The sequence below is a fragment of the Lepisosteus platostomus genome (assembly GCF_059453375.1).
Source record: "Lepisosteus platostomus isolate fLepPlt1 chromosome 5 unlocalized genomic scaffold, fLepPlt1.hap1 SUPER_5_unloc_1, whole genome shotgun sequence".
Lineage (NCBI taxonomy): Eukaryota > Metazoa > Chordata > Actinopteri > Semionotiformes > Lepisosteidae > Lepisosteus > Lepisosteus platostomus.
In genome coordinates, this window is record NW_028291471.1 from 721,844 (window position 1) to 733,768 (window position 11,925).

The following is an 11,925-nucleotide window of genomic DNA, read 5'->3' on the forward strand; positions in this document are numbered from 1 at the left end:
TTTATCGGTTGTAAGGATTGAGGAGCGTACTACAAATCGAGCAAGCGAAAAGAAAATTACTCACTTTTTAGTTACTTTTTGGATTGCTAATCCATTGTGCTCTGCTCGTCTAGGTTCAAATCCCATCCTTGTCATGGTTAAGGCCTGAGACGTGTGTGTTTTTCCTAAATTCTTTGCATTCGTTTCCTCTTTTACTACTGTACTGGAGCAGTAATATGTCTAACATGGTAACACAGGCTGACAGCAGGAACATGTGGCCACAAGCTGCAGTACATTGGTTTGAGGGCAGCAATAACTTTCCTGTGGAGACAGGTGCACCGGAATTAATACAGCTCTTTCGAGCGGAAAGAGTAACAAGAATTGACTTAAACTTACCAGTTATGTTCAATAGCTAAAAACACAAAACCAACCTCTTCAGTGGTTGAATCTAAATAACAGTAGCCAATGCTGCCATCAAGGGAAAAAAAAAATCCTGAGTTACGTAGTTTTGAGACTAAATATCTGACTTTCAGTTTGAAGCGGTACAATGGATTCCACGTCACATTCGTTCTTGATTCAGGATATATATGAGTGTGCTAATGGTTAAAACTGTGTTTACATGAGGTACAAGCAGTAACATTTTCATTGCGATAAGAAAGTCAGTCCGTGCGCATTTCTCAGCGTGCACATTGTCAGGAACACTAAACCCACAGTGCCAGCAAACCTTTCGATAGCCTGTAGGTACTGCCATTGCAAATGTAATAGGTTGTTCATACACACATATGATACAGTTACTATCTCGTAATTAGGAGATAATTTGGTATTTCTTATTTACGATAACTGAGGATTTTTTTCCTTGGTGGCAACAATACGCTTTTGCAATACAGTAAATCATAGACTCTGCTTTCAAAATAGCTGCACCAGGCATTCGGATACAGAAAAACACAGGGATTTAAAATTCAGGAATATGAATGGCCAGTTGCTTACAGCTAGGGTTTTTACGTTTTCTTATTTAGCGATTTGTGTATCAATCTTTTAACAATTAATTAAAATGCTAACAATATGTAAAATAAAAACAACAGCACCGTTAAATGCTGGGGAGACGGGTAGTTTTTTTTTTACAATCAGATTCCAATCTCTAATGCTGTGTGTGAGAGCTTGTAATGTAAGTTTCCTTTTCTCACATTTTCTGACAACTATTCCAAAGGGGCACCCTGTCAACTCCTTATACTTTTTAAAATGTCTGCCTGCATGTTTGATTTTTGTCGTTTTATTTAGAAAAAGTTCAATATTGATCATAACTAAAGAAAATTAGGATCACGAATAAAAAAAGGGGCTAAAGATATGAGTCGCTCTTGAATCAGAGCTGGGTGACACGGGCTTCTGTTCTGATATAGTTGTACGAGAAGCAGGAGGAATCACTTCTCTCCTATGGAGCATGAGCTGAATCAGGAGGGAGACATTTCCTATACTCGTGCATATGTCAACGTTTGACCTACATCGTAAAACTAAAACTAAATTAAAAACTAACATTAAGTTGTCAGAGACATTCATTTATATACGAACAAGAGACAAAGTAATGATTCTACATTAACTTGTTCTACACTGATCAGACTAATTGAAATGTATGAAAGCCCGTTTCCGCCAGGGAGTTACAAAAAAACGCGCTATGGTATCGCAGAATTCCGACTTAGTAACTCACAACTCCGACTTTATATTTCACATTTGCAACTTCGAAATAGCCCATATTTCATTGTCTGTCCTTTTGTTATTGTAACGGATTCGGGTTCTAGCTAGCAAGACCCCGAATCCGTTACAATAACAAAAGGACAGACAATGAAATATGGGCTATTTCGAAGTCGCAAATGTGAGAGATAAACTCAAAATTCTGAGTTTTTAGGTCGCAATTCTATGATTCTAAGTCACAATTCAGAGATACCATACCGTAGGTTCTCAGTGCTGCGAAGCAAAAGCAATCTCTGGAAAATCAGACAAATTATTATCAGATCATGTCAAAAGCTGATCAGTATTTCTTTACTGGAAAACAAAGAAATGCTTGTATTACATATTTTAATATGACATGCAATTACACATGAAAAATAGTAAAATTATTTTCATTGCGGTACGTGTTGATAGATCAGCCCCCTCGATAAAAGAAAGTGTGGACGGACTTGTCGCATGTTCCGTACTCTGTCTGACAGCGAGTTTAACACACTGTCCTCGTAAATTAGAAACTAATTGAACAATAAATTAATCTGAGCAAATTTTACACCTGTGGGTGATTTAATTCTGTCGAAATTACGTGGAACTCTTCCGCTGAGCTCAGATACACACAGGAAAGTGTGCAGGCTGCTTCACGGAGTCCCGCCTCAGACTGGAAGCAGGTTTTAATTAGACGCTGAGAACAATCCGGGTCTCTGTATGTAATTGATTGTGTTGATTGAGCGGTAGTGTGACCAGGTGTGGTAGCAGGTCCTGCCAGTATAAAAACCTAGTCACCGCGTTCATACTTTATGTTCTCTTGCTTCAACACAGTTTGGTGGTTTATTTATTTTACTCCTGTAGCAATTTAGCGGGACGTTAATTTGGTGATGCGCTCTTTTCTTTTTGTGCTGTGCCTGTGCGCAGGGGCCGGGCTCCCCGCACTGGTCTCCGCCGGGCCGGCTGGCTGGGACTCTCGGGAATTGGCGCTCCAGGCCGACCTCCCGGCTCCTGAAGACGCAGCCCAGTTGGAGGACTTGAACCTGGCAGATGCGCCCTCCGAAGACCTGTCTGCAAGCGAGAACGACTCGCAGTCCTTGGCTCCCGACTTTCGCCGCCTTCCCGTGTCCAGAGACGCGTACTCGCCCTACTTCGACAAGGAGAAGATGAAGCCCGAAGCCGGCAGCCGCCCCTTACCCGCCTATATCAAGAGCGTTCTGTTTCCTCCCCAGCGAGGGCGGCAGCCGGCTCGCCCGGCCATCGGGGGCACCCGAGGAGTGGCCGTGTGGTGCGACTCCAGCAGGATGTACGTGAGGGTCAGTCGGCTCCTGTTCGGCTTCAGCTGTCGGCCATCGGAGGTGACCTTGGGCAACTGCAGCGTCAGCCGAACCACACGCAGTTACTTCTACTTCATCTACGGGCTTCACGAGTGCGGTACCGAGCGATCGGTAAGCGGGTCTTCATCTACAGGCAGTGTATCGACGTGAGCTGTAGGGCCAGTGTCGGGGTTGCCTTTCCTGGGAATATCCCTTCCTCTGTGACCCTGCAGGTTGTCCAGGGCCGCCTGGTGTACTCCAACACTCTCCGCTATGCCCCGCCCTCCTCCAGTGCACCTGTGCATCGCTTCATTCCCTTCTCTGTGCCGGTCAAGTGCTCCTACAACAGGTAGGCAGGGCTCTGCTGCTGAGAAGCCGCTAGGAAAGTGTCCAGATGCCCCTCATCCCCTCTGTTCTGCAGGTTCCACTACTCCTACAAGGTTGGCTATGTCCCCACGTGGGCCAGGAGAAGGACCTTCTTCAAGGACCTGAAGAACAAACACAGCTTTGTGCTGCTCACCACCAACTGTAAGCTCCAAGAGTGAGTGGCTCCTCCTGCCTGCAGGGGGTGTTGTGTGCAGGTGTAATGCTGCCTCTCTCTCTCCAGCCCGCTGGGTCCGGCTCTCTCCTAAGGATGAGTACTTCCTGGGTCAGCCCATGTACTTCCAGGCCACTGCCTACTTTGCCACAGCAGAGCAGAGGCTGTACATCCACTCGTGTTACGTAACGGAGAAACCAGACCAGCACTCCCAGCCCCGTTTCCCCGTGATCGACAACTTGGGGTACGGCCCCTTCTGGGAGGGGAGGTGGGCAGGAGCCCTGAGAGCCTGCAGGGGTTCATCCTTGTCCTTGTCCCCAGGTGCATGGTGGACAGCAAGGCAGATGGCTGCCTGTCCAGGTTTGTCCCCTCCAAGCAGAAGGATGTGCTCCGCTTCACAATTGATGCCTTCCTCTTCCAGAAGAAGCTGTCCAGGAAGGTACTGCTCTCAAAGGCTGCTCAGCCTTCTTGCTCTACTGATCCATTGTCTGCTTTTCCATCCATGATCTAGATGTGAACCAGACTGTGGCAGCTGTAGTGCCTAGAGCTGCCAGCTTGCCTTCACTGATGGCAGAAGGTCTTTCTCTGTCCCTCTATTGGCCTTGATCCCTTAATGCTGTGACCTTCCCTCTTGCAGCATGAAGTGACTGAGCTGTACATGCACTGTGTCATGGCTGTGGCTCCTGCTAAAGCAACACCAGGGACCAAGTCCTGCACCTACAACAGGGAGGCTAATAGGTACTTCTGCAAGGAGCCTGCTGAGGGTGCTCTGGGACATGCCAGGTTTAGGCCTCACCTGTCCTCCTCCTCTCCTCCAGGTGGGAGGAGCTGTATGGTGACCATGAGGTCTGTGCCTGCTGTGAGTCCAGGTGTACTGGCAGTTGGAATGAAGGTGGGTCTGGTTCTCTATCCCTTGTGGATGCATCTCTGCCCAAGAGACAACCATGCTTGGACAACTGAGGAATGATCCCGTGCTGGACAAAGGGACTGTTTAGATGAGTAGACTGTGGGTCTCTGGGTATAGCGGATCCCTCACTCCTGGGTGCTGCTTGTCCACAGGTACCAGGAGCCTGGTGACCAGTAGTCGGGTGGCTGTGGCACCAGTAGAAGCTCCTCTGGATGTGGGAGCTGACTGGACTGAGGATGAGGAAGGAGACCCTCGGAGCTCCAGTGAAGATGCTGAGAGCACCAGTGAGGATGTGGCGGGAGCAGATGACTTTGGAGATGTTGGCCAGTGGACAGGTAGGGTCTGGCAGGAGGAGCTCCTGTAGGGGTGGTGCCCTGCAGTGTAGCTGGTTTGTTCTCCTTCCTCCCCAGGTACCTGAATGAAGGCTCCAGCCTGGCCCTTGTGACTCTCCTGCCTCCACTTGCCTTGTAATGGCAACATCTCAATAAAGCTGTGAAAGACCCTTCTGCCTGCCCTTGTTTCTTTATGGTTTGAGTGGGGTGGAGGAATTCAAGGGAAGTATTTGTGGGGGTTCCCCTTTCAAGAATGCTTCCCATATTGCTGCCAATGAGGACTGAAAATGGCTGGAGTAATAAAGCGTTGTACTGGGGGAAGATAGCCGCACTATTCCTTGGGCAGGGCAGTGTGACTTTTTTTTTTACTGGGGGAGAGACAGAGGTGTTCAATATACTGGCAGTCCTCCTGTTTCCTAGAGGGGTAGTGCTTATGGAGTGTGAGTTGCTACTGTAGTGCCCAGTAAGAGTGAGATCTGATGTCCTATTCTAGGCTGCACAAACTGACTAAAAGAAACACAAGGAAGGGATTGCCAACAGGGGCTTGGTGTAAAGTAGGCCTTCCCTTCCTTAGCAGAGGAACAATTCTGGTGCCCAAACATCAGTGAATAAAGGTACAGTTAGAATCTTGGAGGTCTTGTCTTATGGGTCTTGGTTTCACAGTATTGGACAGTCACGGGAAGTATTAGGATTGAAACTGGAGATCCCAGTACTTGATCCGGAAGACAAGTGTTCACAACCACCTCTACCAGCAGCACAGACTGTGTAGATTGAGACTGAATGCTTACTACACAAAGCCTCTCCACTGTTTCAGTGTCCCATGTCATGAATTTCAAGTAAATTCTAGTCTCCCGTTGTGACTACCTATAATTTGCACAAATCCTGCTGGCCCACTAACACTGTTAATTTTTAGCCCTACTGCAATGCCCTATTAAAGTTTCAAGGATTTAGGATAAACTATTTTATATAATGGTTCCAAAGGTGGCTTCTCAAAGCACTTGTCTTAATTACAATAAGAATACACAGTATAAAACAATTCCAATAGACAGAGGAGACCATGGCTGGTGGTACTAAGGAAAGTAGAAGCAGAGGGGTAAAGAATGGAACCAGTTCAGTAAAGGCTCTTCTACAGAACAAGGTGTTGAGTCTGAATTTGAAGGAGTTTAGGGAAGGTGACTCTGGTATCCTTGGGGAGAGAGTTCCAGAGCTTGGGGGCATAACAGGAGATGGCCTTGTCACTCATACAGTGTAGATGGGCGTGGGGGACAGTTAGGAGACCAGAATAAGAAGAGCGAAGGTTCTGAGGTGGGGAGTAGGGTGATAATAGATCAAACTGCTACTGAGGTGCAACTGAAATGTGACGGCATGTTCTACAATTTATGCAAGAAAGGGTAATGTTAAGCTTTTATGGACCGTTGGTACAACAGCAGTGCTCAAGGATTCATTTCTAATATTGAGGACAATGGGTTATATACCCATCGTTCTTACCAAAGGATCAGAGACCTTTTGCTATATAAAAAGACTCCTTTCCACCACTAATTTATACAGGTTTGGTTCATTTGGGTTTTATCAGTTAAACATTTAAGTGAAGTCATTGTCCTGCTCGCGGCCGAGCCCGACACACGGTACCGTCTGGTTTCTGTCGCTGGGCGCTCACCCTGCGGTCCATATGGGTCCTAATGGCCCAGTATATGGTAGTGCCAATTTCCCTAAGGAAACAAATACTCCACATTAGTCTGAATGCCACATTCTTCATTGGTCCCATTACATCACAGAAAAACAAAACTACTCACTCTTTAATCTCGTCTAATCCAAGACGCACCGAATATCACAGTCTTCTTTTAACACGCGTGCTGTGATTCCTCTATGTAGCAGAAATGACAACCGAGGAGCCGAGAGATTATTTCAGCATTTCGCGTCAGAACGGAAAACACAAACGACTAACTTGGAATGACTTGCTTTTGACGCTTTTCAAAGCGTTCTTTGTGCACGACGACTGCGCCACCAAGCAAACTACATAAATATGAGAAAACACGCAAGAGAGTTGTCACTCAGAGTGTCGAAGGGTCGATGTATACTGGGGCTCAGTTGAAATGCAACGTCAGGACTTTTCCGAATTATGTCACACGAAGAGAGCACAGCCCTTTCCGCCCTGCCGCGTGTGTCTCGGTAACTCGGTGTGATCGTATAGTGGTCAGTACTTTGCGTTGTGGCCGCAACAACCCCGGTTCGAATCCGGGTCACGGCAGAATAGGGGCGTCTGCTTTTACTACTCGCACGAATGAAGGCAAAAAAAAGCCAATCGACGTGAACGAACGGCGCTTTACAGAGGAGTACTGCCTGACTGGATCGTTGATGAACGACAGAGGCCACTCCGACCTCTTCTCGGTTTTCTTCAATGACTTACTAAGGATCTTCTTCACATTCGCCCATGCAGGGGAAGCCAGTTACACCAAAGCAAACGCAGGAAAGTGCATTTCAAGCAGAGACCAGGAGGGACTTGTTTACACCGAGAGTGGGCGGAGAATGGAACAATGCGCCCAGCCCTGTTGCTGGAGCCGATTCTTGATGAGCTCTTGGGCTCACTAAGAGGCCCCTGCTGGATGCTAATCTTTCTGTTGTTCTTGCAGGTCCTGCGCTGCTTTTGAGCAGCCCAATTGCAAATGATCGGCTCCGCGTACAGAAGGAACGTGCGTTTGGTACAAGAGTGCACGAAGGCACCGGAAATACATTGGGAACAAATGACCGGTCGCTCAAGACCTCTGTGAAGTACAGGAGCGTGCAAAACGAGGCTGTTTCCGCCCGGTCTCGAACCGGGGACCTTTCGCGTGTTAGGCGAACGTGATAGCCGCTACACTACGGAAACCTGTAGGGACTGCTGCTGGTGTCTCGCTTGCGTTTCGGGCTGAGAAAGGGACGCGTCACTTTAGGCAGGTGGCGCTGGAGAGAGGAACAAAGGGCGCGATGAAACAAAATGCCGAAACCCAGGATCGAACCAGGGACCTTTAGATCTTCAGTCTAACGCTCTCCCAACCGAGCTATTTCGGCAGTGCGCAAAGCCCACAGCCACCTGCTCCAGCCTTCCTGTGTTGTGGCATGAGCGCACCAAGAGTAGCGGGAGAGTGTTGCAGGAACGTCACTCAGAAGGAAAGCCACCCAGCTTCGCCCTCTGAGCTCTGTCCAGCGCATCTTCCTCGCATGGACTCCTGCCTGCGACGGGCAGGAAACAATTAGCAAGAACAGAACGACACCCCATGGGTGTCTCATGACCGCACCTTAGGTTGTGACACGTGCAGGTGTGAGGGGTTGCCGGGCTACTTTGGAGCAGAGCTTGGGCGGAGGGGGGACGGGAAAGCAGACAAAGAGGTGACACCTCAAGGTCTGCACGATCACAGCTCTCCGCCGCCCCAGGCTTCCGCTCGATAAGCTACTAGACACACCCGCCCCTCCTCACACAGACCGTGGAAAAGCCCCCGAGTGGGAGGGCTCGCTCTTCCTCCCAGGAGCTCTTGGACACGACGCCCAGACAGGGCGCGGGGAGCCGCCGCCTGCAAACACGGCTCCAGGCAGGACTCCACTCCGCAGGAGCCGCAGAGCAGAGGAGATGAGGGCAGCTTAGCTCCTGTGCAGAGACCTGAGCTGTTGTTGCTGTGGATGCTGTCTTTTCTGCACTCGGGGTAGGAGTGAATGTTGAGTTGCCCTTAGAAATGAAGCAGAGCACTTCAACGGCACGGGTGTGTGTGTGTGTGCGCCCTGGTGATTCTGGGAGACAGATCGAACCTGGGCTAAAAGAGAGGGGGCTTAGCCCTCTTCCATTTGCTAGTTCAAAGTTGTACAACCCCTTTGTATCTGCTAGGCGGCGCAGTCGTCGTGCACAAAGAACACTTTGAAAAGCGTCAAAGCCAAGTCATTCCGAGTTGGTCGTTTGTGTTTTCCGTTCAGACGCGAAATGCTGACATGATCTCTCGGCTCCTCGGTTGTCATTTCTGCTCCGTAAAGGGATCACAGCACGCGTCGGCTTCCAGCATGCTGGGTCGGGACACGATGCCGGGGGTTGGAGAGAGCGATGTCTTCCTCGTTAGTATAGTGGCAAGTATCCCCGCCTGTCACGCGGGAGACCGGGGTTCGATTCCCTGACGGGGAGTAGCTTTTCTTTCACCTCCTTAGAGAAATGACTGCCTTTCACTTCTCTGTTTTCTTTCACAGCGTCGTGCACCTTTTCATTGCTCTCGCTTTCAGAGCCTCCGCACGGCAGTCGACTCGACATCAGGAAGCACATTGAAGTGAAAGCAGGAAGCGCTGCGACATGCACTGTGCAGATCCCGCCACACTAAGAGGTGAGTGGGTCTGTTCGATGCACAAAGAACGCTTTGAGAAGCGTCAAAGGCAAGTCATTCCGAGTTGGTCGTTTGTGTTTTCCGTTCAGACGCGAAATGCTGAAATGATCTCTCGGCTCCTCGGTTGTCATTTCTGCTCCGTAAAGGAATCACAGCACGCGTCGGCTTCCAGCACGGTGGGTCGGGACACGATGCCGGGGGTCGGAGAGAGCGATGTCTTCCTCGTTAGTATAGGACCTGTCACCTGTCCCCACCTGTCACGCGGGAGACTGGGGTGCATCAGGACGCGCCTTGAAGTGAAAGCAGGATGCGCTGTGACATGCACTGTGCAGATCCCGCCACACTAAGAGGTGGGTCCAGTGGGTCTGTTCGATCACAGCGCTAGGCGAATCCCCAATCCCCTTTTGTGCCTGGCGACAAAAGATGTCTGTTTCCGCCCGGTTTCGAACCGGGGACCTTTCGCGTGTGAGGCGAACGTGATAACCACTACACTACGGAAACGGTGGTAAGACGTGCCCAGCGGCCCAGCGCTGAGCTTCGCCAATGCGATTTAGCTGCTTCCAGTGCCTTTATTGGAGTGCGCTGATGGACCGTGCTCTCTCTCCAGAGACCAGCACGCCTGTCATGGACGGAGCAGGAAAGGCGGCGCCACATTCTACAGCCCTCTCCACGCAATCGACGAAATCGGGCTACTGAAGTGGAGAAAATCGCCTCTCCAGAAAGTGCAAATACCATCTTGGAGACTTTAAATCCTATTGCCGAAGGTCAGCCCTGTCTACCAGAGTAACCCTCCCACAGCGATGATCAGCTCGTCTCACACGCGAGAAGTTTCGGTTGGAAACAAGCGCCCCCTCTTCTCGCACGTTTTGCACGTTCGAGTAGTTTTAATGCGGCTCTTTCGTACACGGTGCTGATCTTTTGGAAAGCAGGAGGCAAAACCGAGTCGAACCGCCTGGGTGAAAACCAGGAACCCTAACCGCTAGACTATATGGCAGCGAACAACCATGCTGTTCCCGGCATCATGCAAGCAAACTACATAAATATGAGAAAACACGCAAGAGAGTTGTCACTCAGAGTGTCGAAGGGTCGATGTATACTGGGGCTCAGTTGAAATGCAACGTCAGCACTTTTCCGAATTATGTCACACGAAGAGAGCACAGCCCTTTCCGCCCTGCCGCGTGTGTCTCGGTAACTCGCTGTGATCGTATAGTGGTCAGTGCTTTGCGTTGTGGCCGCAACAACCCCGGTTCGAATCCTGGTCACGGCAGAATAGGGGCGTCTGCTTTTACTACTCGCACGAATGAAGGCAAAAAAAAGCCAATCGATGTGAACGAACGGCGCTTTACAGAGGAGTACTGCCTGACTGGATCGTTGATGTACGACAGAGGCCACTCCGACCTTTTCTCGGTTATCTTCAATGACTTACTAAGGACCTTCTTCACATTCGCCCATGCAGGGGAAGCCAGTTACACCAAAGCAAACGCAGGAAAGTGCATTTCAAGCAGAGACCAGGAGGGACTTGTTTACACCGAGAGTGGGCGGAGAATGGAACAATGCGCCCAGCCCTGTTGCTGGAGCCGATTCTTGATGAGCTCTTGGGCTCACTAAGAGGCCCCCGCTGGATCCTTATCTTTCTGTTCTTGCAGGTCCTGCGCTGCTTTTGAGCCGACAGAGCTCGTCCTTGCCTGTCGGCACAGCCCAATTGCAAATGATCGGCTCCGCGTAAAGAAGGAACGTGCGTTTGGTACAAGAGCGCACGAAGGCACCGGAAATACATTGGGAACAAATGACCGGTCGCTCAAGACCTCTGTGAAGTACAGGAGCGTGCAAAAAGAGGCTCTTCCCGTCCGGTTTCGAACCGGGGATTTTTCGCGTGTGAGGCGAACGTGATAACCGCTGCACTACCGAAACGGTGAGAAAAGGGATCCTCCGGCAGTGAGTATTCAACCTTATTGCATTACTGCTCCCAACCAGTTGATATCAATTTAATTCCTAAGGGTTATGTTCTTGTTTTGAGTATCTCATGTAGAAGTTGTAAACAAGTTCAATTACGAAACGGTCTAAATGAATGATATACCGAACTTATGTCCTCTTGATATGTGTAACTCTTTGTAACTGAATGAATTTATATCTTTTGTATTCTGATAACCCTTACGATAAGATCTGTTAGGTTTGCATGCATATTCTATATATTAACAAATGTATCCTCGTGTATTAGTACCTGTGTGTGCGTTGTTTGAGTTATGTCGCATGGTTGGATTCTAAGACCATTAAAAGAATCAATTTTGTGATTTACTGCCACAAAAATAATTGTCCCAGTAAATGCCCAAACCCCTACAGAACTGGTGCCTCGTGAGAGAACACTACAACAGTGTGTGATATCCTGTCCCAGCCTGAGGAGCAGACAGCGAGCCTGTCTCTTAATAATACTAATAATACAGTGTGTGATTCCCTGCCCCAGCCAGAGGAACAGACAGTGAGCCTGTCTCTCAATAATAATACAGTGTGTGATCTCCTGTCCCAGCCTGGGAAACAGTGAGTCAGCCTCTCAATAATTATAATACAGTGTGATCTACTGTCCCAGCCAGAGGAACACACAGTGAGCCTGTATCTAAATAATAATAATACAGTGCATGATCTCCTGTACTAGCCTGAGGAACAGACAGCGAGCCTGTCTCTCAATAATGATAACCTAGTGTGGAATGTCCTGTCCCAGTCTGAAGGACAAACAGTGAGCATGTCCCTCAGTAATAATAGAACAGTGTGTGATCTCCAGTCCCAGCAGGAGGAACAGACAGTGAGTCTGTATCTCAAT

At 49.1% G+C, this 11,925-nt stretch overlaps 1 protein-coding gene and 3 non-coding genes across 4 annotated transcripts; 2 read left to right on the plus strand and 2 right to left on the minus strand.

The window, feature by feature from the left end:
- The first annotated feature begins 2,477 nt into the window (after nt 1-2,477).
- On the plus strand, nt 2,478-4,943 carry LOC148638432 (zona pellucida sperm-binding protein 3-like). Its single transcript, XM_088623358.1, has 9 exons — nt 2,478-3,128; nt 3,230-3,345; nt 3,418-3,524; nt 3,604-3,778; nt 3,856-3,973; nt 4,172-4,272; nt 4,353-4,426; nt 4,594-4,776; nt 4,852-4,943. Exons 1-9 carry the CDS (start codon nt 2,571-2,573, stop codon nt 4,857-4,859), a joined length of 1,440 nt encoding a protein of 479 aa, XP_088479484.1. The 5' UTR covers nt 2,478-2,570; the 3' UTR covers nt 4,860-4,943.
- Nucleotides 4,944-7,566: 2,623 nt separating this feature from the next.
- On the minus strand, nt 7,567-7,639 carry trnav-aac (transfer RNA valine (anticodon AAC)). The gene has a single exon. It is a non-coding gene; the product is annotated as a tRNA-Val (tRNA).
- Nucleotides 7,640-8,845: 1,206 nt separating this feature from the next.
- Nucleotides 8,846-8,917, plus strand: trnad-guc (transfer RNA aspartic acid (anticodon GUC)). Its single transcript has one exon. It is a non-coding gene; the product is annotated as a tRNA-Asp (tRNA).
- A 621-nt stretch (nt 8,918-9,538) lies between these two features.
- trnav-cac (transfer RNA valine (anticodon CAC)) lies at nt 9,539-9,611 on the minus strand. The gene has a single exon. It is a non-coding gene; the product is annotated as a tRNA-Val (tRNA).
- Nucleotides 9,612-11,925: the final 2,314 nt, after the last annotated feature.

Coding starts and splice junctions, on each gene's coding strand:
- LOC148638432 (XM_088623358.1), top strand. CDS start 2,571: ATGCGCTCTTTTCTTTTTGTGCTGTGCCTGTGCGCAGGGGCCGGGCTC. Junction 3,346..3,417: donor GTCAAGTGCTCCTACAACAG/GTAGGCAGGGCT, acceptor TCTGTTCTGCAG/GTTCCACTACTCCTACAAGG. Junction 4,427..4,593: donor TACTGGCAGTTGGAATGAAG/GTGGGTCTGGTT, acceptor GCTTGTCCACAG/GTACCAGGAGCCTGGTGACC.